Raw genomic sequence first — 21,757 nt, forward strand, 5'->3', positions numbered from 1 at the left:
CCTCATACCTCTATTTCTTGTACCTAGGTAAGGAAGATTATTAAACTTCAGCTCCCATGGGAGGTGCTTTTTTTGTTCTGCTTCTGTCACTCAGATAAACCCTGTGAAATTTCAACATCCACTAGCTTATATTTGTGCTCCTATTATTTTTCTCTCACTATAAGAAAGATACATATTTTCATTATTGCTTTTGAGGAACAAGTATGTCAACAGTGTAGGATAGATTTTAAGTTGACTAGGTATCCTCTAGAGCCCTTTTCCATTTCCTAGAATGGTGATTCATCGAGATCACATCCTAACCATTCAAAACTGTCTCCACAGGAGGAAATGAATCTGATGTGGTTAATGTGACGAAATAACTGGAACAAATGTTCCCCTATCATAACTTGAGATCAGGAAGCCCTAGCTTGAGCTGGGGGGTATAGCTCAGTGATAGAGTGCTTGTTTAGTATGATCATGGTCCTGGGTTCAATCCCCAGCACTGCAAAAAAGAAAAACTGGTTTCTAGCTTTCTGATATTCCTAGCAAGCTGTCTGCCTTTTAGATTTGGTAGTTAAAATTATCGACCAGATAAAAGAAATTGACATTTCTGTTTTGCTCAGTACTGATTATTTCTGAATTATTCTGCTCAGGACTGTAAGAGGAAAATTGACAGATTAGCACATCTCAATATAAAAGGATCTGAAAAATTAATCATTTAATGTCTTGAGGCTGATTGGTTTAGTAAAGAGGGAACAGAGATGATGCAAGAGGTCTTTCCAGATATTCAAAGAACTCCTAAAGATGAAAATAGCTACTGTTCATTGAGTGCCCCATCCCCAAGGTATTACTCCCATATTGGTAAACCTTTGTACCCTCATTTAATACTCCTTAAATGAGCACCCTCATATTGACTAGCCATCACATACAGAAGGAGATGCTCACTCTGCAGTTCTGGAGCTCTGGAGATATCACAGAGAAGCAGATTTCTATTAAATATAAGAAAGAACTTTCTGCCATTCAGAGTTGTCTAAGACATGGGTACTTTGAATGCTAGTGAGCTCGACTATCAAGGTTAGAGATAGATTTCCCTCTTGAATTGTCTCCTAGGAAGAATCAGAGCCCAATAATAGGGTTTGGGTTGCCTTCCTGGCCCCTTTCAAAGGAATCTTAAGTTTCAAAAATGGTATTTGTCAGACTTTTTTTTTTCACCCTCTTCCATAGTAAGATACATTTTGCATCATGACACAGTACTCCCATGTAGATAAGTAAAACAGAAATTTTACTAACAGACATGATTCTTTAGTGTAATCTGTCTTATACTTGGTTTTGTTAATGCCAGTCATGGACTTCTAAATTGATTTTATAAGCTAATAGGTGGTATCCTTCAGTTTAACACTGGCCTAAAGAATTTTAAATTTTTAGTTCTCAGCCAAATACTTTTTGCTCATTCTAATAACTGTCTTCATTTTTATTTTAATGAGAATGCCTTTCTTGTAGCAATTCCAGCAAAGATTTAAATTCGCCCTGTGTTTGAGATGTATTGCTGCATATTGGGTCCCCTTGTTTCTCTTGGTAATTATTTCTCCTTTTAGCCACTCTGAGTATAAGACATTTAGATATAAAAGAATAAACTGAGGCTCAGAAGGATTAAATAACCCCTGAGAGGTGCTATAGGAAGAAGAACACTGAATTCAAACCCATTTGTTCTGGTTCCAACTCTGCTTTACACTGCTTGTCTTCAACCACTCCAGAGAGTCATTTGAGGGCTCCAAATAATGTGGTTGAAGAAGACAAATTTAGTTTCTTGAAATATGATTACAAAAAAAAAAAAAAGTATTAAAGGCAGCCAGAACCTTTGATTAGATGTCTGTTTTTGGCAGTGGTCTTTTTATTTTTCTTTTTTTCCCCAATGGTTCTTTACATGTTTTGGCTACATTAGGAATATTATGACTACATTACTTTATAATTCTTAAAAGAGTAGCAGGGCTGGGGATATAGCTCAGTTGGTAGAGTGCTTGCCTTGTACGCACAAGGCCCTGGGTTCAATCCCCAGTATCAAAAAAAAAAAAAAAAAGAGTAGCAAAATAAAGTGTATTTAAAGATCTTGATTCACCTCTATAAAGTCCTTTTATCTAATAGCCAGTTTTTCTGAGGAAATATTATAAATAGTAATATTATAATAAATAATAAGGCATAGGGCTTTTTGTAAAGTTGGGAACATCCTTTCAAAAACTTGAATGACTGCTGGACATGGTGGCATACACTGTAATCCCAGAGGCTGAGGCAAGAGGCTTGTGAGTTCAAAGCGAGCCTCAACAATTTATCGAGGCCCTGAGCAACTCAATGAGACCATTTTCTCTAAATAAAATACAAAAGAGGGCTGGGATATGGCTCAGTGGTTAAGTGAAATTGGGTTCAATCCCCAGTACCGAAAAAAAAAAAAAAAGTTGAATGACTCTCATTCATTTTTATAGCCATTTTCCCACTGCACACTAGGCACCAGGCTCATCTATGGAGCTAGCAGAGGCCTGGCATTCCCTTGCAGGAGTTTGAAGTGATGAAAGAGAAGGAGTGGAGAACTGCTGCTTTGGCACTGAGAGTGTTAAGAAAAATGGGGGTGGGGGTGGCTTCATGCAATAAGTAACTTAGGAACCAGGAAGAGCATAATTAGGGCACAAAATGAGGAAAAATAGCAGGCTCAGGGAGGCCGTGGTTGATGTATCTGTTGTAGGTACTAGCTTGTGGCAGTGACAGCATGTGGGCTACAAAATTTGGACTTTAGTCTTATAAATAATAGATAGCATCTAAGACTTTTCAGCAGAAAGATAATTCCTGGTGATTGAGAAGTTTCTTTGAAGTGGTAGAGAATGGAGGCAAGAAGATAGGTTAGGATAAAAATATAGAATTGAAGGAAGATGTCAGGATGGTGGGGAGGAGATGAAATCAAGAGATCCTTGAAAAGTGTTTGATAGCCAAAGATTATAGCAGTTTGAAGTATAGGTCTCAAGGTGAGCTAAAGACTTGATTTGGGAACCTTCAAAATGAAAGACTGTGCAGGGGGGCCTAATGAAATTAGCCAGAATACAAGGGGCTAGGAAGTGAGGGCAGCTGCAGCAGTGCCAGGGTCTGTGAAGAAGGCAGCATGAGCCTGAGAGACAGATGGAAAACTTAAAAGACTTTAGGTACATTGTATTTAGGGATAGAAACACACAGACTTACATGCAAAATCTGGCAAACTCCTGGAAGAAAGAGCCACGTCCTGCATCCCTACAAGTCTGGGCTCTTCAACTCTAACTTCATCATAAGTAATGACATTCTTGTTTGATGAGTAAAAGAGGAGCACATTTTAAAGGAAGGAACATATTTTAATGACCAGCACACTCAACATTTAGCAACTATTTAATCCAGGAGAAGTTGTAAATTGAGTGATAACTGTCCCTAAATATTAAACAAGATAGTATCAGCCTGATACTTTTTCCTGCATTTCTTTCGAGAATATTAAAACACTTTTAAGATGACAAACCACTTGACTACAGAAATGAAACTGCTGATTTCAGGCAAATTAATGGCCTTACTGGCTTTACCAAAAGGGATTAGGAAACAGTTGGGGACAGTCCTAGGCCACCCTTTAGTTAGAATCGTTTTTCTATTTGTTTTTTTTTTTAAACATTGACATCTACCCTTTAACTAATTTATGACATCTCTTTTCCTTTTATTCCATAGGGTAGAGTGGTTTTGAAGAAGGAAAAAAAAAACTGCTTTCTGACTGATTGCCTTGAAGGAAAAAAGAACCTATTTTTGTGCATCATTTACCAATCATGCCACACAGCATTTATTTTTAGTACATTTTATTTTTTCATAAAATTGCTAATGCCAAAGCTTTGTATTAAAAGAAATAAATAATAAAAAAGACTGTGCTGTTGAGTATTATTTACTGACTTGTGTTTCAAAGGCTGATTTGGAGATGACATATCTGAATTTCATTTGTATGGATTTCAGAAACAGTGTGTATGACTCCCAGTGAAATAACGATAACACTATTTTTTGGTATCTTAACGTAGGCTCCCACTGTGCCCAAGTAGAAAGCACAGTAGAGTTGTCCTGCATAGAAATACTCCCTCAGGCGCTCAAATTGAATTATTCCATTTTATTTTCTTCAAAAGTGCTATGCACTCTTTTATAACTTTTCCTTTGTTTAGAGGTGATCTGCCTCCTCCAGGATTTTAGCTCCATCTCTGGAGTAGCAAGGATTTTGAACCGTTTTGCTCCCTTTGGTATTTCCCATACATAGTAGAGTGCTTTGCATGTAGTAAGTGCTCAATAAATATTTGTGGGTGAAGAAATGAGTATAAAAGTTTACAAAATGCACACTGATTAGTAAATATTTGTTGTAGGTGTTCTTTTATAGTTTACCTAGTATTCATTTTTTAAAAAGAAAATTTGAAAGAGTTGGATGAGAGCAATTTTGTATGTGTGAATGAAATGTTTTTGCTTTATTGATGAGGAAAACATTGAAATATTTTGTTATATTAAATTGTATGCTTGAGCAATAAGACCAGCATATTTGTGAATTTTCCAAGTCTCCTTGTATATAGGTTTCTGAATTCACTTGGTTGGAGAACATACTTGGCCTGATTTTCAATCATGTCAAATTTATTGGAGCTTATTTTATGACCTATCATATAGTCTATCCTGGAGAATATTCCATGCACAGTTTCAGAAGAACATATATTTACTATTGTTATGTAGAGTGTTCTGTAGATGTCTATTAAGTCTGGTTGCTTAATTGTATTCTTCAAATCTTCTCTTTTCCTTCTTTATCTTCTCTCTAGTTGCTCTATCAAGCAAAGTGGGTATTGATGTCTTTAGCTGCTATCGTTGAATTGTGTATTTTCCCCTTCTATTCTGTCAGGGTTTTTTTAAATATTTTTTAATTGTCAATGGACCTTTATTTTTATTTATTACTTATTTGTTTGTTTATATGCAGTGCTAAGGATCGAACCCAGGGCCTCACACATGCCAGGCAACTGCTCTACCACTGAACCACACAACCCCAGCCCCAATTCTGTCAGTTTTTGCTTCATGTATTTTAGGGCTCTGTTGTTAGGTGCACAAAAGGTTAAAGTATTTTTTAAAACTCATAGAAACATTCATTACATTTCTGTCCATTGAAATTCATTGGTTCAGTGGCCCTCCTGATGATACCAGCCAACTTAGAATGCTGGAGAAGTGATCCAAGTATTTTAACAGTATTCTCTAGAGAGCCTTGTTGCATTAACATCTTTCTCAATACAATTTTTCCTTCCAGCAGTATTTTCCTAAGTTAATAATATAGTTCCTCTTTTGCCTAGTTTTATTCTAGTGAAAATCAAAATGGCTCTTCCTTTTCCTTTTCTTCCTGTTTATGATGAGTCATTATTTTCTTTCAACAGTCATCAGGAGATGTAGGACTTTTGATGACATTGTTACTATTTATAATTAATATAGTTTAATGTACTTTTCCTCTTTTCACATGTTTCAAGTCTTAGCATCAAGACTTTTTTTAAAAAACAACAGGTGCTTTTCAGGATACACAGAATTTTTGCAAGATCTAAAAAGTGTAATGAATATATTAATAGGGTGAGGCTATCTGTCAATCCTGGAGAAAATTTGTCATCAGCTGTTAATATTGGAATCTACTGCTGTGTAGTGTTGAGATTTAACTTACATCAAGTTTTCATGTGTTAATTAATCGTGGTCTCAGTAACCAAGAAAGTGGTGCATTTCATATTCACGTGTGCATGCGTGTGCATGCATGCCTGTGCATCTTGAAAGTATGGATTTTTATTCCTTAGGACCAGAGACAGTTGGCATCAAAATGCAGTTGTTATATTTCTTAATAGGCATGCTATGAATAGAAATAATGTATGATGTTGAAAATTTGTTTACTATTTTAAAAATTAGAAATTGACCAAATTTAGGCTGCAATAGATATGATTTTTGAGTTTTAAACCCTTATTGGATAAACTTTTATATATATATTTTTTAAAATTTATTTATGTTTTAGCTTTAGGTGGATACAATATTTTTATTTTTATGTGGTGTGAGGATTGAACCCAGTGCCTCACACATGCTAGGTGAGCATTCTACCACTTGAGCCACAACCCCAGCCCCTTGGAAAAACTTTTGTAATAAATAAGGCAAAGGTTGTTTAGGTTTTACCCCAAAATATTTTTCAAGGATATTTTATTTCAAGGAAACCTTCATGTTTACATAGACCAAAAGTTGATAAGATTATAGTCTGAAGAACCTCCACAGAAAAGCAGTTCACCTGATCCTACCTATGGCTTAATGTAGCCATTAAAGCCTGATGAAATTAAGCCTCACTTTCAGTTTGACCAGCTGGACTATAACTTTTTGAAACAGTTGAAAAAAGATCCTGAATATTCTTTCACTTTTTACCTTCCCAATTATTTGTTAATACTAAACAAATTACAGTACAATATAAACAAATAATTCCTCTTGTCACTCTCACAACAGGATAGGTGCTCACTGTGTGGAGAAACAGGCAGAATCAGCCCCACTATTTTATTATGCTCTCTCCGTCTCTCCCCTGCCATCTCTCCTTCCCCCTTTCTCTCGAGATACTACTTACTGTTGGTGAGGTATAAATGTGTTGCAGCTCAGGTTCCCATGCTCTCAGCTAGGTATGCTCTTCAATCTGAAAATATGCAGGAGCAACCCAGAGTATGTATATTAGTTCACAGGAGCAGCATGTACAATGTAAATTTTGTCCAGCATAGGCACTGTTAAGCTTTGGCAAAGAAAATTGAATTTCTATTGTCCCTCTTAAGTATTTCATTTATATCACCAGCCAAAGAAAACAACATTTCTTTATGTTAATTTGATCTGGACTTTAGGTTGTTCAGTAAAGCAGTGGGTATGAGTCCGGGTCTAGCCCTTCCCTCACTGGGTTGGTTATTTAACTTCTTCTAGGCTCTTTCTCTCAATGATGAAATGAAAGTTAATATTAACAGCAATATAGAGCTGTGAAAACTAGATAATGTTTGTGAAAGTGCTTGGCATATAGTATTATTCAGTAGTGTTTTTCTTTTTCCCCTTTCTTGTGTGAAAAGGACCCAGCAAAATCCTTCCTAGTGATGAGAGTTTTGCTCAGGTGTGGTTCAGCCCAGAAAAGGTCCTGTACCACTTAGATCTTTCAGCTGGCCTTCTATTCAATGCTTTCCCCCACACACATGTTCACCTAGTGCACAGACAGGACTGATTCATGCTCATCATCATGGAAGAACAAGGTCCAGATGAGAATACATGCAACCCATAGAAAGGAGTATGGGAAAGTCTCAGTTTCACCTCTGGCTACCATCCCTTTGTTATTGAGGATTGCTTTATGTGAAAATTCTAGTCATTTATCACACATAGTGATAAAACTTGTCCACTTGTATGGAAAAGTATTCCATACTTTTCGACTGCTAGCCTAACCACAGGCCCTATTTACAGACCAGATGTATTGACCAACTAGACTGTAACTTTAGCAAATATATCCATCTGGTCTGTAAATAGGGCCTGTGGTTAGGCTAGAGATAATACCAAAAAAATAGAATTCTTGATGACCAGAATAGAGAAGAATTGAGCATTATTTAATTTCTTTAAGAAGACACAAAATTTGGGCTGGAGTTGTGACCCAGTGGTATAGTGCTTGCCTAGCACACGTGAGGCACTGGGTTCGATCCTCAGCACAACATAAAAATAAAATAAAGATACTGTCCACCTACAACTAAAAGACAATTTTTAAGAAAAAATTTTAAGAAAAGACAATTTTAAAAAAAAGTTATGGACTTGTAGATTATATTGTTATATTGCAAAAACACAATGAAGTTTGCATAGTGAAAGTAGTTGTTAAAATTGGAGAGCCAGGATCCTAGAGAAAAGAAGTACAGAATATGAACCCAGTGTTCAACACATCTTTTGAAGCATTTACCAATTTATAAGCAGAGGCTGAAAAGTGACCAGAAAGTAATGGTTGAAAGATTGAGATGAGGAAAGCTCAAGCAGTCTTACTGGGCTTGTGAAACAAAACTTGGAATTCAGAATCCTCCAAGAGAATGGAGCCCTGTTAAACACCCCCAGACTTTCTATTGGGATCCCAGAAGGGAGCCACATTGGAACTATAGGCTAAACCAGAATTTGACTAACCTTCTCAAAGACTAAAGCCCAAGTTCAAAATCTACTAAATCTCTACTTAGGATAAAGTGATATATTTATAGTCTGAAAGTGATATATTGTAAGGAGACAGTAGGAAATTCTCTAGAAAAAGATAGTAGCAGCAACAGCCTTGGATTATCTCTACATTTTTCATAAAACTGTCTAGTAACCTATTTTAAAAAAAATAGGTATATCAGACTACAAGGCCAAATGATCAAGACAGGAGGGGAAAAAAGAAAAAAGTTCTGTAAGAAATCTAAATATTAAAAACATGAAAGACTTTAAAATAACTGAGTTTATATAGAAAACAATAACAAGGTGGATAATTTCAGCCAGTAACTGGAAACAACAAAGAATCAAATGGAAATGTGAGAACTGGAAATACATTTTGAAAATATATACTGGGAATAAGAACTCAGTAGAAGGCTTAATAAATTTAAACATAGCTGAAGAGAGGATTCTTGAACTGGAATACAAATCAGAAGAAAATATCTGGTTGAAGAACAAAAAGAGTCTTGACCATGATGAAAAAAAAAAATCTAATGTGCTTATAATTCAAGACATAGAATGAAAGGAGACAGAATAAGGCAGAAGCAGTATTTGAAGAGAGAAATAACTGATAAGTTTTCAAAATTGGCAAATGACTGCAAACTACAGACTCAAGAGGTATTATAAACACTAAGCATAATAAATAAGAAGGAAACTATACCAAGATGCTATAGTTAAAAAAAAATTAAGGCAAAGAAAAACTTAAAAGAAGTCAAAAGAAGCATCATTTGCATCTCAATTTTTAAAATTAAGGTGAAAGCCACATAAAGTTACCTATTTTAAAGTGGCATTTAGTATAAAGACAGTCCTCAAATTATGATGGTTCAGTTTATAGTTTTTCAACTTTACAATGATATGAAAGCAATTTTTACTCAATAGAAACTATGCTTTGAATCTTAATCTTTTTCCCATAGTAGCAATATGCACACTCTCAAGTTGCTGAGCAGTGACAGTGAGCCACAGTCACAGCCAGCCACAGAATCACAAGCATGAACAACCAATACTCTACAGTGTACTGTATAAGTTAGAGTATATGAGATACTCAATACTTTATTTTAAAGTAGACTTTATGAGCTGGGTGCAATGACACTCACCTAAGAGAGGAGGATCCCAAGTTCAAGGCCAGCCTCAGCAACTTAGCCAGACCCTGTCTCAAAATAAAATTTAAAAAGTACTGGGGATGTTGTTTAATGATAAAGCACTTATCTAATATGTATGAGGCTCTCGGTTCAAGCCCTAGTACAGTCTACTTAATCAATAAAGTGAGCTCAGATGGTTTTGCCCAACTGTAGGCTAATGTAGATGTTCTGAACACATTTAAGGTAAGCTAGACTAAGCTATGATGTTTGATTGGCTATGAGAATTAAGTACATTTTCAACTTATAGTATTTTAAACTTAACAATAACAATCCAGACATAACCCTGCTATAAGTCAAGGAGCATCTGTATCACAGTGGAATGTAAACATACCTCCCCAAAATGTTTTCATCTCCACAAAGGAAACCCCCGTTTCCATTAAGCACTTGCTCTAAATTCCACCTTCCCACCAGCCCCTGGAAATTACCAATCTTTGCTGTGTCCATAGATACACTTACTTGGACCATTTCATATAGAGAAAATTATATAAAATATGTAATTTTTTGTGCCAGGCTTCTTTCACTTAGCATAATATTTTAAAGATTCATCTACATTGTAGCATATATCAGTACTTCATTCCTTTTTGTGACTGAATAATTGTCCTATGTATGTGTGCGCGCGCGCGCTTGCGCGCTACAGTTTGTTCATCCACTATTCATTGATGGGACGTCTGGGGTGGAAACAACCCAAATGAATAATAGTGTTACTGTGAACTTCAGTGTTCAGGAATCCGTTTGCATTTTTTTTTCAATAGAGAGAGAGAGAGAATTTTTTTTAATATTTATTTTTTAGTTTTCAGCAGACACAACATCTTTGTTTGTATGTGGTGCTGAGGATCGAACCCGGGACGCACGCATGCGGCATAGGCGAGCGCGCTACCGCTTGAGCCACATCCCCAGCCCATCTGTTTGCAATTCTTTGGGGTATATACTTAGAATTCCTGGGTCATTTGGTTCTATGTTTTAACTCTTTGAAAAACCGCCAGACTCTTTTCCATGCTAGCTGTGAAACATTTTACATTCCTACCAGTGATGTTCTAATTTCTCCACATCTTCACCAGTGCTTATTATTCCTCCCACTTTTTCTGAATAGTACCCTTTTCTAGTGGGTATAGCAATACCTCATACTTTTGATTGCATTTCCCTAATGCATCCTTTTCTTTTTATATTGGCCACTTCTGTATCTTCTTTGGAGAAATATCTATTCAGTGCTTTGTCTAATTTTAAAACTTGTCTGGGTTTTGTTCTTGTTGTTGAGTTCTTTGTTCCAGATATTAGACCCCTATCATATACACAATTTGCAAATATTTTCTACCATTATATAAACATTTGGTTCAGTTCCTTGATAGTGACTTTCAAGAACTTGTTTTTATTTTGAAGAAGTCTAACTTAACCTGTTTTTTTCCCTTTTGGTTGCTTGTGCTTTAGGTGTCATTTCTAAGAATGACATTTCTAAATGACATCTATTTTAAAATCTATTTCAAATTACAAAAACTTCTAAGATTTTTATAGTTTTGCAGTTTTAGGACTTAAACTTAAGTGTTTGATCAAGTTGGAGTTAATATTTATACATGCTATGAGGTAGGAATCCAGTTTCATTGCATTCCCCTAATGACTAATGATGTTGAGCATCTGTTCATAACAAATTGCACTTTCCCAAGTATTCTTTGCCTCATTAAATGATCTTTGGCACCCTTGCAAGAATTAATTTAGCTGGGTGCTGTGGCACACACCTATAATGCTAGCAAAATCAGAGGCTGAGGCAGGAGGATCGTGTGTTCAAAGTCAGCCTCAGCAAAAGTGAGGCCCTAAGCAACTCAGTGAGACTCTGTCTCTAAATAAAATATAAAATAGGGTTGGGAGTGTGGCTCAAAGAATGAATTGATCATAGATGTATTATTTTATTTCTAGGCTCTCAATTTTATTCCATTAATCTCTATCCTATCTTTATATGAGTACCACATTGTCTTGATTACTGTAGTTTTGTGGTAGTCTTGGAATTAAGAAATGAGTCCTCCAGCTTTGCCTTTCTTCTCCAACATAAGATAAATTACTTCTGGGGTTGGGGTTGTGGCTCAGTGGTAGAGCACTTGCCTAGCATGTGTGAGAAACTGGGTTTGATCCTCAGACCACATTAAAAGATAAATATTTTTTAAAAAGATACATTACTTCTAAAGTAACAACAGGATACTTAGAGTTAGTATCTTTCAGAAACAATGGGAACCATGTGGGAAACGGAAGTAGGAAAATAAGTTCAAGGTTACCCTGGGCAACTTAGTGAGACCCTGTTTCAAAATAAAATAAAAAGGACTGGGGATGTAGCTCAGTGGTAGAGTGGCAAGTGTGTATGAGCCCTGGATTCAATCCCCAGTACGGGGAGAGAGGGAAAGAAAGAAGGGAGCCAGAAAACAGTGAATTGCATGTTAAAGGGGGAAAAAAATGCTAGCCTAAATACCTAGGGAAAAAATTACCACAATTAAAGATGAAATTGAACATTTTCCAACAAATACTAAGAGGGAAATGTTCAGGCTAAAGGAAGAAGATTCCAGGTGAAAATATGGAGATGCTAGAAGGTTAAAGAACAGCAGAAAAGGTAAATACATAGGTGAATCTAAATTGTGATTGACATATACAGTACTATTAATAATACCTTATAGAAATTACTTGACATCAAATGCACAAAAGGTAGTAGGGAATAAATAAAATAAAAGTGTTCTGAGGGGCTGGGGTTGTGGCTCAGTGGTAGAGTGCTTGCCTAGCATGTGTCAGTGATGCACTAGGTTCGATTCTCAGCACCACATATAAATAAATAAAATAAATATCCATTGATAACTAAAAAGTATTTTTTTTATAAAGTGTTCTGAGAGACTTACATTGTCCAGGAATAAGTAAAAGTACTAATTTATAGTAGACTTTAATAAATCAAGGATACATGTCATAACAACCAAAAAATTAATAAAATAACTTTTAGACTAGTGTAGCCACTAAAAGAATAATAAAACAATACATAATAAAATAATAGTAGGAAAATACTACAAAGTTATATGAAAGGAGAGGAAATGGGCTGGGGTTGTGGCTCAATGGTAGAGCACTTGCCCAGCACTTGTGAAGCACTGGGTTCAATCCTCATCACCACATAAAAGCATAACTAAATAAAATCAAGTTGTTGTATTATCTACAACTAAAAAGTAAAGAAAAGTTTTTAAAAATGAGGGGAAAATGTTAAGAGGAAAATAGCATAGGACAGGTTGGACAAATGAAATAAGCAATAAAATTACAGATTTAAATACTAATATGTTAGTAGTGAGTATAAATGAATGGCTAAATACACAAAGATACACTAGTTTTAAATTTATATACATACATGTATATGTGATATGTCCTTGCTATAAGGAGACAAAAATGTGAAAGTAAAATGAATAGAAAAATACCATGTAAACGATAATAAAAATAAAATTGTTCTAAATATCTGCTGCTGTTTTAAGATAAAAGACATTTCATAATAATTAAAAGGTTAATTCATCTTGAAGAAAACAGTTTTAAATAGATGTACTTAATGTATCCTCCAATATAAGGAACAAAATTTAATGGATAAAAGGAGAAATAGATAATTCCACTATTATTTAAATGTATCTCTTGATAATGAACAAATACTCATGTTTGAACATCACAATTAACAGACCAAGACGTTTTAAATACATATTATATATAGTATATAAAAACTCATCAAGCAAAGGATATTTGCTATTTTTAGATACATCTCTGCTGAGTCATAAAACATATTTCAACAAAAATATATGGATTGAAATCATGCAGACTTGATTTCTTACCAGTATAAACCATTATCAAAAAGATAATTAGCAAGGGGTGGGCGATAGGGAAAGTAATGGGAAATGCTGTGGAGTGATATTGGCCAAGTTATATTGTCATATTGTGTGCATGTTCGAATATGTAACAACAGATTTCATCAATATGTACAACTATAAAACACCAATTTAAAAATGGGGGGAAAAGTAATTAGAATGATCCTCAGATGTTTGCACTTAATCATTGTGGTGCTGGGGACTCATATCTAAATGGTAGAGCACTTGCTTGACGTGTAAGAGACACCAGGTTCAATCCCTAGTACCAAAGGAAGGAAGGGAGGGAGGGAGAGAGGGAGGGTGGAAGTTTGCTTCTAAAAAAGAACTCATGAGTCAAAGAAGAAATTGCAGTGGAAAATATAATAAGTGTTTGATAGAATGTTGATAAAATATGACATATTAAAATTTGTCTGAAGCAACTGAGCCATGTTGTAGGGAAATTTGTGACCATAAATGCAGAAAATAGGGGCTGGGGATGTGGCTCAAGCAGTAGCACGCTCACCTGGCATGCATGGGGTGCTGGGTTCAATCCTCAGCACAAGATGTTGTGTCCACCGAAAACTAAAAAATAAATAAATATTTTTTAAAAATTCTCTCTCTTTCTTAAAAAAAATGCAGAAAATATAGAAATTAATGTTCTGAGCATTTCTTTCAAATAACAAGCTAAATCCAGTGAAACAAATACAGATCATAAGTGAATTCCTTGGAAAACACACACTTGAAAAAAAAGAACAAATCACAGAGTTGTTTCTTTAATAAGACTAATTGAATTAACTTGATCTGCTGATAATAAGAAACATTCAATATTAGGAATGAAAAATAAGAAATATCACTAAAAAGCATATACACATTAAAAATAATAAATACAAAGAAAAAGAAAGTAGACTAGTGTTTACCAAAGGTTGTGGGGAGGAGAAAAGGATAGTTGTTTAATGAGTGTAGAGTTTTGAGATTTGTAAGATGAAAAAGTTCTGGAAATTTATTTTATAACAATGTGAATGTACTTACCGTTACTGAACTGTACACTTAAAAATGGTCAAGATGGCAAATTTTATGTTATGTACTTTTTGCCACAAGGAAAAATAATAATGATGAAAGAATGTTATGAGACCTTGACCGTAAAGTATAAAAATTAGCTGAAGTTCACAAATTCCTTGAAAAAACACAAATATCAAAATTTATATAAGAAGAAATAGGAAGTCTGAATTCTCCCACATCTAGGCAATAAATTAGACCCATCATTTAAAATACTTACTCAAAGAAGGCCTGCATGGTTTCACTGGAGAATTCTTTCTAACATTTAAGAAAGAAATAACACTACTCTTACGCAAATTTTTCTGGACAGAAGAAAGTTACCCAAATCCTTCTATGAAATTAGCATAGCATTAACACCAAATCATTACAGGGACATTCTAAGAAAGGAAAATTGTAAGTTAATTTAGCTTATGATATAGATGGAAATGATTGCCTGAATAAAACTGATGGTATGTGGGGAAGGAAAACATTACAACCAAATTGAAACTTATTAAAAAATGCAAGGTTAATGACTTTTCTCTCCAAGAGGACCAAACTCTCTCAGTTGAGAGTTTCTTTCCCCTTCTAATAAACTTTGCTATACTTAAAAAAAAAATGCAAGGTTGAAAATCTGTGTGATTCACTGATTCACTTTTATTGACAGATTAACAGGAAAGTCATATAGATATAGAAAAATCATTTGCAAAAATTCAACACCTGTTCCTGGTTTTTAAAAAGGAACTTTTAGGTAGAGGTTCGGTGGACATCTGTAATCCACCTACTCAGGAGGCTAAGGCAGGAGGATCACAAGTTTGAGTCTAACCATGACATCTTAACAAGACCTTGTCTCAAAATAAAAAATAAAAAGGGGTGGAATGTAGTTCAGTGGTAAAGTACCCATGGATTCAATTGCCAGTACCAAAAACAAAACAAAAAAACTTTTTAACAAACTAGGAAAAACAAGACTTTTTTTTTTTAAGATGTTAATGGATCTTTATTTTATTCATTTATTTATATGTGGGGCTGAGAATTGAACCCAGTGCCTCGCACATGCTAGGCAATTGCTCTACCACTGAGCCACAACCCCAGCCCAAGACTTTTCTTAATAATGGGCATTTTTCAAAATCAGAGCAGACATCATACTTAATGGGTCAAGTATTAGAAACATTTTCCCTGAGATTGTAAATGAGAATACCTGCTGTGTGACTGAAAGTTGTATTTCCATATACCAAAATAAGCAATTAAAAGTGAAATATTTAGGGGCTGGGGTTGTGGCTCAGTGGTAGAGTGCTCGCCTAGCATATGTGAGGCTTTGGGTTTGATCCTCAGCACTACATAAAAATAAATAAATAAAACAAAGGTATTGTGTCCAACTACAACTAAAAAAATAAATATTTTTTAAAAGTGAAATATTCAAAAAGTTAGCATTTTGAAAAAGCATCAAATGAATGCCGTATGAGGAATATATCTAAGAGAAGATGTGTAAGACTTCTATAAGAAAACTAGTATACATTATTGGGAAAAATTAAAGATCACCTAAATAAGTTTGTATAATAGGTTAACAAATTGGAAGATCTATTGTAAATGTGTTATTTTACCCTAGATTCGCAGTAAATTCCCTGCAGTTTCAGTCGTATCACAGTAGAGAAGTATATATGTTAACTTCTCAAACTGATTCTAGAATTAATATAGAAAAAGGTCAGGAATAACAAAACAATGTCAACCACCACCCCCACACTGCCCGTGGTACTGGGGATTGAACTCAGTATCTCACACATGCTGGGTAAGCAAAGCACTGAGCTATATCCCTAGCCCTGTTTTATTTTATCTTATTTTATTTTGAGACAAAGTCTTAGTAAATTGCTCAGGCGGGCCTCCAACTTGCAATCCTCCTTCCTCAGCCTTCTGTGTATCTGGGATAAGACAGTCTTGAAGAATAATAAAGCAGAAGGACTCAAAGAACTATAAATCAATATTATTTATAAAGCTACAGTAATAAAGACAGGTATTGATCCAAGGATGAACAGATAATAATCTGTCTTAATAGAACAGATTATAGTTCAAAAAACCACACATAAGTATGTACACCTAACTCATGAAGCACTCATGTAGCACTACATGGCAATGGGGATAAGGATAGTTTTTTGTTGTTTTTCATTTTTTGTTGTTGTTTTTTACTAGAAATTGAATCTGGGGCACTTTACCTCTGAGCTATATCCCCAGTCCTTTTTTTTTTTTTTTTTTTTTTGTAGATGGGCACAATACCTTTATTCTATTTGTTTATTTTTATGTGATGCTAGGGATCAAACCCAGTGCTTCATGCATGCTAAGCAAGCACTTTACCACTGAGCCACAACCTCAGCCATCCCCAGTCCTTTTTTATTTTTTATTTTGAGACAGGGCTTCACTTAGTTACTGCTAAGGATCTTCCTAAGTTGCCAAGTCTGTAATCCTCCTGCCTCAGCCTTGCAAGTAGCTGGGATTACAGGCATAGCCTAGCTAAGGACAGACTTTAAAAGATGTTTCTGGGTCATCTTAATTTCTATACAAAAAAAAAAGTTAGTTTTAATTCCTACTTTACACTCTATTCACAAATTAACTTGAAATGGACAATATATTTAAATGTGAAAGGTAGCTGAGCACAGTGGTATGTGCCTGTAATCCCAGTGACTTGGGAGGCTAAGACAAAAGGATCACAAACTGTTGGGGATGTTGCTCAGTGGTTAAGTGCCCTTGGGCTCAGTTTCTGATACCAAATAAAAAATGTGTCTTCTAAAAGATAAAATAGGTATCTTCAAACTGTTTAGTTTTTGGTAAAGAGATAGGCAGAGAGTTCTTTAAATAGGACTCAGAAGTACATGAACCATAAGATAGTTAAGTTGGTCTACACTAAAATTAAGAAATTCAAGATCACTGCAATATTTATAATTCACCAAGAATTCATTCAGAATAAAGATTTAAGGAAAAAACACAACCTGATAGGAAGATGAGGAAAAGAAATAAGAAGACATTTCAGGATGAACCATATATACAAATAGCCTAAAACCATATGAAAAGTGTTCTTCCTATTTAGTTATCAAGGGAAGGTAAATTAAAACCACAATGAAATACCATTACATACCTACAAGAAGTGCTAAAATGAATAACAAAACATCAGATATTGGAACCAATATAGAATGAATGAAACTCTAACTTATTGGTGGCAGTAAAAAATTGATAACTTTGGAATACTGCCAGTGTGATGAAGCTGTATATACATACCCTGAGACCCAACCATTCAATTCTTAGGCATAACCCAAGAAAGCTGCATTCCCATGAATGCAGAAGATACACACAAGTCTGGTGTAATGATTCATACCTGTAATCCAAGCAGACTCTGGAGGTTGAGGCAGGAGGATCACAAATTTGAGGTCAGTCTCAGCATCTTAGCCAGGCCCTGTCTCAAAATTATATATAAAGAGTTGGGGATGTAGCCCAGTGATAAAGTGCTCCTAGGTTCAACCCCCAGTAACTTAAGGGGGAAAAAAGATACAAGAATATTTCCAGCAGCAATGTTCAAAGTAGCTCCCTGATAGATTACATACCATGAATGTCACAACATAGCATTTTCTCAAAGAATTTAGGCAGAAGAGTATATGATGTGTTTCCAATTATGTAAAATTTAAAATAGACAAAGCTAAACTGTGTGTGAGTAGTCTGGTTCTGGTTTCTCCAGGGGAGGGGAGAGGGCACGATGTGATCGGGGGTCACCTGAGGGACTCATGGAGTGCTATTAATGTTCTTTTTCTTGATCCAGCTATGATTTCATGAGTGTGCACTCTGTGGAGCTTACAGTCTGTACACTTCTCTGTATATTGGTCATACCTCTCTTACGAGTTTACTTAAGAGCTCTGTGTCACCAATAACAATAACTTTTTTAAAATCATTTGGTCAGGAAACGGTATTTTTCCAGGTATCAAACAATATCTTGTCCTTCCTTGGCAAGCCAGCATTATGCCTTTCTCTGAAATTCAGCTGCTTGAATGTTTTTCTCTTGGTGTTATATTTTTCACAAGAAAACTAGTTAACAGCTCTCAGTTACTGGTTTAGGTTCTGACCCTTTTTTAAAATGTTTTTACTTTTATATTTTGGTACTGGGGTTTGAACCCAGGGCCTCATGCATGCTAAGCATACACTCTACCACTGAGCTATAGCCCCAAACTCCATTCTGACTGTGTTTGAAGGGTTTGTTTGGGGGGTGGGGGGGTAAGGGGTGGTGGCACTTGACAAAGATTTGCTGTCATCTGGTCACTACCCTACCAGAAAAATGTCATTTCTACTTCTGATGGCTTTAATTCTTCCTGTGTAGCAGAAATCCTCCTTATCATTAGCATTTTTTTAAATAATTCCCTCTTTGGTACTGTTGGATCATGCAAATCCATCTGAGGTCAGAGACTTAGTTGTCAAGAGGTCAAACATCTGTATTTTACCTGGGGCCTTCCCCCTCAAGAGCTGCTTTGTACAGACAGCACACATCTTCGAATTCACCCTAGTTTTTTTTTTTTTTACAAGCAGAAAAAAAATATTTTAAACATAATAAAGTTGAACAAGAAAATAGTGGTCCTACAAATTCATTTGTTAGTATGAACCTACAACCTTCCTTTCCTCCCTGCCCATCACACCATTTGTAAAATAAGAACAAGGTTGAAGAACTTAAAATATCCTATGTCAAGACATAAGGCTCCATTAGTGTAGTTTTCGTGTGGTGGTAAAGCACTTTACTTGCATGAATTCCATATTTTAAAAATCATTTAAAAAATGAATGCAAGGACTTAATTAACCAATAATGTAATTTAAAACGTTCAAATCTATTATCAGAGCCTCAAAATCACCACATAAATCACCAAGTCAGCCCATCTGATGAAGAGGCTCTGCTTACCCACACCCCCATAGTCAGCTGAGAACAATTGCTTAGAGAGGAAAGGTTAGGTAGGCAGGGTAGGGTACGAATTCTCCATAGGAAGAAGTATTCAAATGTGTAAGAGAAATCTTCAAGAGCCCCAGGCAGCTTTTATTTTGAAGAGCTACAGCAGTAAATTACTGGGGGATCCAAACATGGGAACATACATATTTAAAGTGTGCTTACAGGGCTGAGGAAGTAGCTCAGTGGTAGAGCACTTGTCTAACATCCTCAAGGTCCTGGATTCAATCCCAACACCACAAAAAATGAACTTACATGAAGTACTCTTACATTGAAGAATACATGCATTCTTTTTCTTTCTGTAATAATAAGAGGTCAATATGAAGGAGACATTTGAGAAAGTGAAGGATTTCAAAGATAATCCACATTCTTTCCTCCGAAGCCGGGTGAGAAATGGAAGCTGATGACCTGTACTAAGTCTGTTTTTATTGTTCCTTTTTCAGGTGGTCACTTCTTTCACCGAAATTCCTTGTCCCCTCGAAGCCTGGTGTATGAAAGCGAATTCTCCACAATTGAACCTTCTTTGGACATGTATGATGAGAACAAAACCTGATTTTTTAAAAATGGGCTATTAGGGGTCACTTCTTTTGTGATTTGATTTATGATCACCTTTCTTATTTTGTATTCTTCTCAGTGTCCATTTTGGAAGAATGATAGTGCTTCCAAGCACAGTTTGGGGTTCAGGGTTAAATTGCAAAGTTCCCCAAAGTGAGGCTTTGAGAACAGCATTATTGCCCAGGTGAGCCTTGTGGTATTGAATGCCTGCCCAAAGTTGGCCACTGAACATGGGCACCCAACAGGCCTGGCCATTTCCAGAGAAGAGGCAGGAGTCAGGGGTTAAGGTTGCATTGCAAACATGTCCCTGAATAATCACATGCTATTCTGTGTTGGGGTGGCATTGTTTTTTTTTTTTGTGTGTGTGTGTGGTTGTTTTTTTTTTTTTTAATATTTTTTGTGATCCTCACTTACAATGCATACTAAAGCCTGCAAGTGAAGCTTCCTACCAATGCAGAGCACGAGTCACAGCTCCTTGACATACTCTATTTTGTCCTCTGTTTCTATTCTACTTCCTGTTAAAGGGCCTCTTTCTTTAGGGAATTGAGAGAAAGCCTTGTGTTTTGTACCTCACCTAAGACTCTGACCAACCCATTTCCCAACAGAGCTCTGCCTCAGGAGATACAGGCCATGGGGCCAGGGTCTCTTTGTGGTGGTGACAGTCAGTCATCTGCTTGGTCATTTTCCAGCATCTGTGTTGAGCATGACATAAGGTGACAAGTGTTTATGTAGCTACTAAACATTGAAGCCCCCCTAGTCTCAACAGCCTATGGACCTGTCCACTTGCCAACCCTGAGGTGTGGGGAAGTAGCACAAAAGAGCCTGGCAGTCCTCCCAGGCACACTGACCTCAAGAGGCACAGCCAGTGGTTGTCAACATCCGAACGATTTTGAATGTTTTACTAAGAAGATAAAACAACCTTCCTGCTGCTAGATCTCAGATGAGGACTCTTCTTCAGTCTTCATTGGTCCAGCCCAAACCCTTCCCTCCAGCTTCAGAGCCAACATGAGGAAGGCACTGGAGCGTCAGCAGCCAGGCATACAGAAAAGGATGTGGCAGCCAGCATGGTGGGCATCGTGAACACACATGCTCTTCCTACACACACAGGATGACATCAAGTTAACATGATGAGAAAGTTGTATCCTATGAGTAATCCCAGCACGGAACCAAAATAGCAAATTTATAAAACAAATCTACACCTCCTTTTTGCAAAAGGTCACGCCATAGTTCAGTCTTCTGCTTCTTATTCATATGAGCTGTAGAAGGTGTAAAGGCATTCAGATCCTTATTATGAGACTGGCAACTTTCATTTCCAGATTCCTTGGATTTGACAGCAAACCAAGCCGGCATACAAATCCCTGCCCTGTTATTTGTATTTGCTCTTATGTAGAACACAAGTTTGAAATGAACACTTGCCATCTTTGCACATGTGGCTTCTCTTTAACAGCGTCTTTCTTGTAACATGTCACTAAGACACTTAAGACACAAGTGTACCCAAAACAAAAGAGAACTTCAGAGAACCAGGATGGTGACAGCTTTTAAGAATGCTACAGCAGGGTGAGCAGCAGCATTTTGTTTTAATAATTTGAGACTGGAACAGGGCAGATCTTTAAGGTCTAAACTAATTTTGCTTTTTACTGCTTACCAAGGGCTTTAGTTTGTTTTCCTTTTTATAGTCTTTGTACTATAAAAATATTTTTGATAAACAGTTTCAAGAGAGTGTCTTTCAGAAGACAGGTTTGCCTCACTGATTCTCAGTGAGAACGTGTCTCAGTCTGCCAGAGCTCCAGATGTGCACCTGTATTTGTGTTTGGTTTGGCTCACTGTACAGATAAGATAACTCGGTTCTGATTATTGCCATGTTATCTGTACCATGACCTTGGTTTCCCCAAATCAAAACTCAGATCCTGACATAGCATTTTCTTCTCATCTGTGCCATCTTATAAAGACATATATGCTAAACTCTGCTCAAAACAGTTTCTTTACTAAAAAGGAAT

General features: G+C 36.1%; 1 protein-coding gene and 2 non-coding genes across 3 annotated transcripts in view; 2 read left to right on the forward strand and 1 right to left on the reverse strand.

Moving 5' to 3' along the window:
* Rnf130 (ring finger protein 130) overlaps positions 1-3,895 on the forward strand; it is a gene marked incomplete at its 5' end in the record, with an annotated part of 61,225 nt that extends 57,330 nt beyond the window's left edge. Inside the window, one exon of the mRNA XM_015506411.2 lies at positions 3,706-3,895. Within this exon, the coding sequence (XP_015361897.2) occupies positions 3,706-3,721 (16 nt within the window). The remainder of the gene's footprint in view (positions 1-3,705) is intronic.
* On the forward strand, positions 1,976-2,043 carry Trnat-ugu. The gene has a single exon. It is a non-coding gene; the product is annotated as a tRNA-Thr (tRNA).
* A 14,475-nt stretch (positions 3,896-18,370) lies between the features above and the next one.
* Trnaa-agc lies at positions 18,371-18,445 on the reverse strand. The gene has a single exon. It is a non-coding gene; the product is annotated as a tRNA-Ala (tRNA).
* Between the last annotated feature and the right edge of the window lie 3,312 nt (positions 18,446-21,757).

Source organism: Marmota marmota, unplaced genomic scaffold (genome assembly GCF_001458135.2).
Source record: "Marmota marmota marmota unplaced genomic scaffold, marMar, whole genome shotgun sequence".
NCBI classification, from domain to species: domain Eukaryota; kingdom Metazoa; phylum Chordata; class Mammalia; order Rodentia; family Sciuridae; genus Marmota; species Marmota marmota.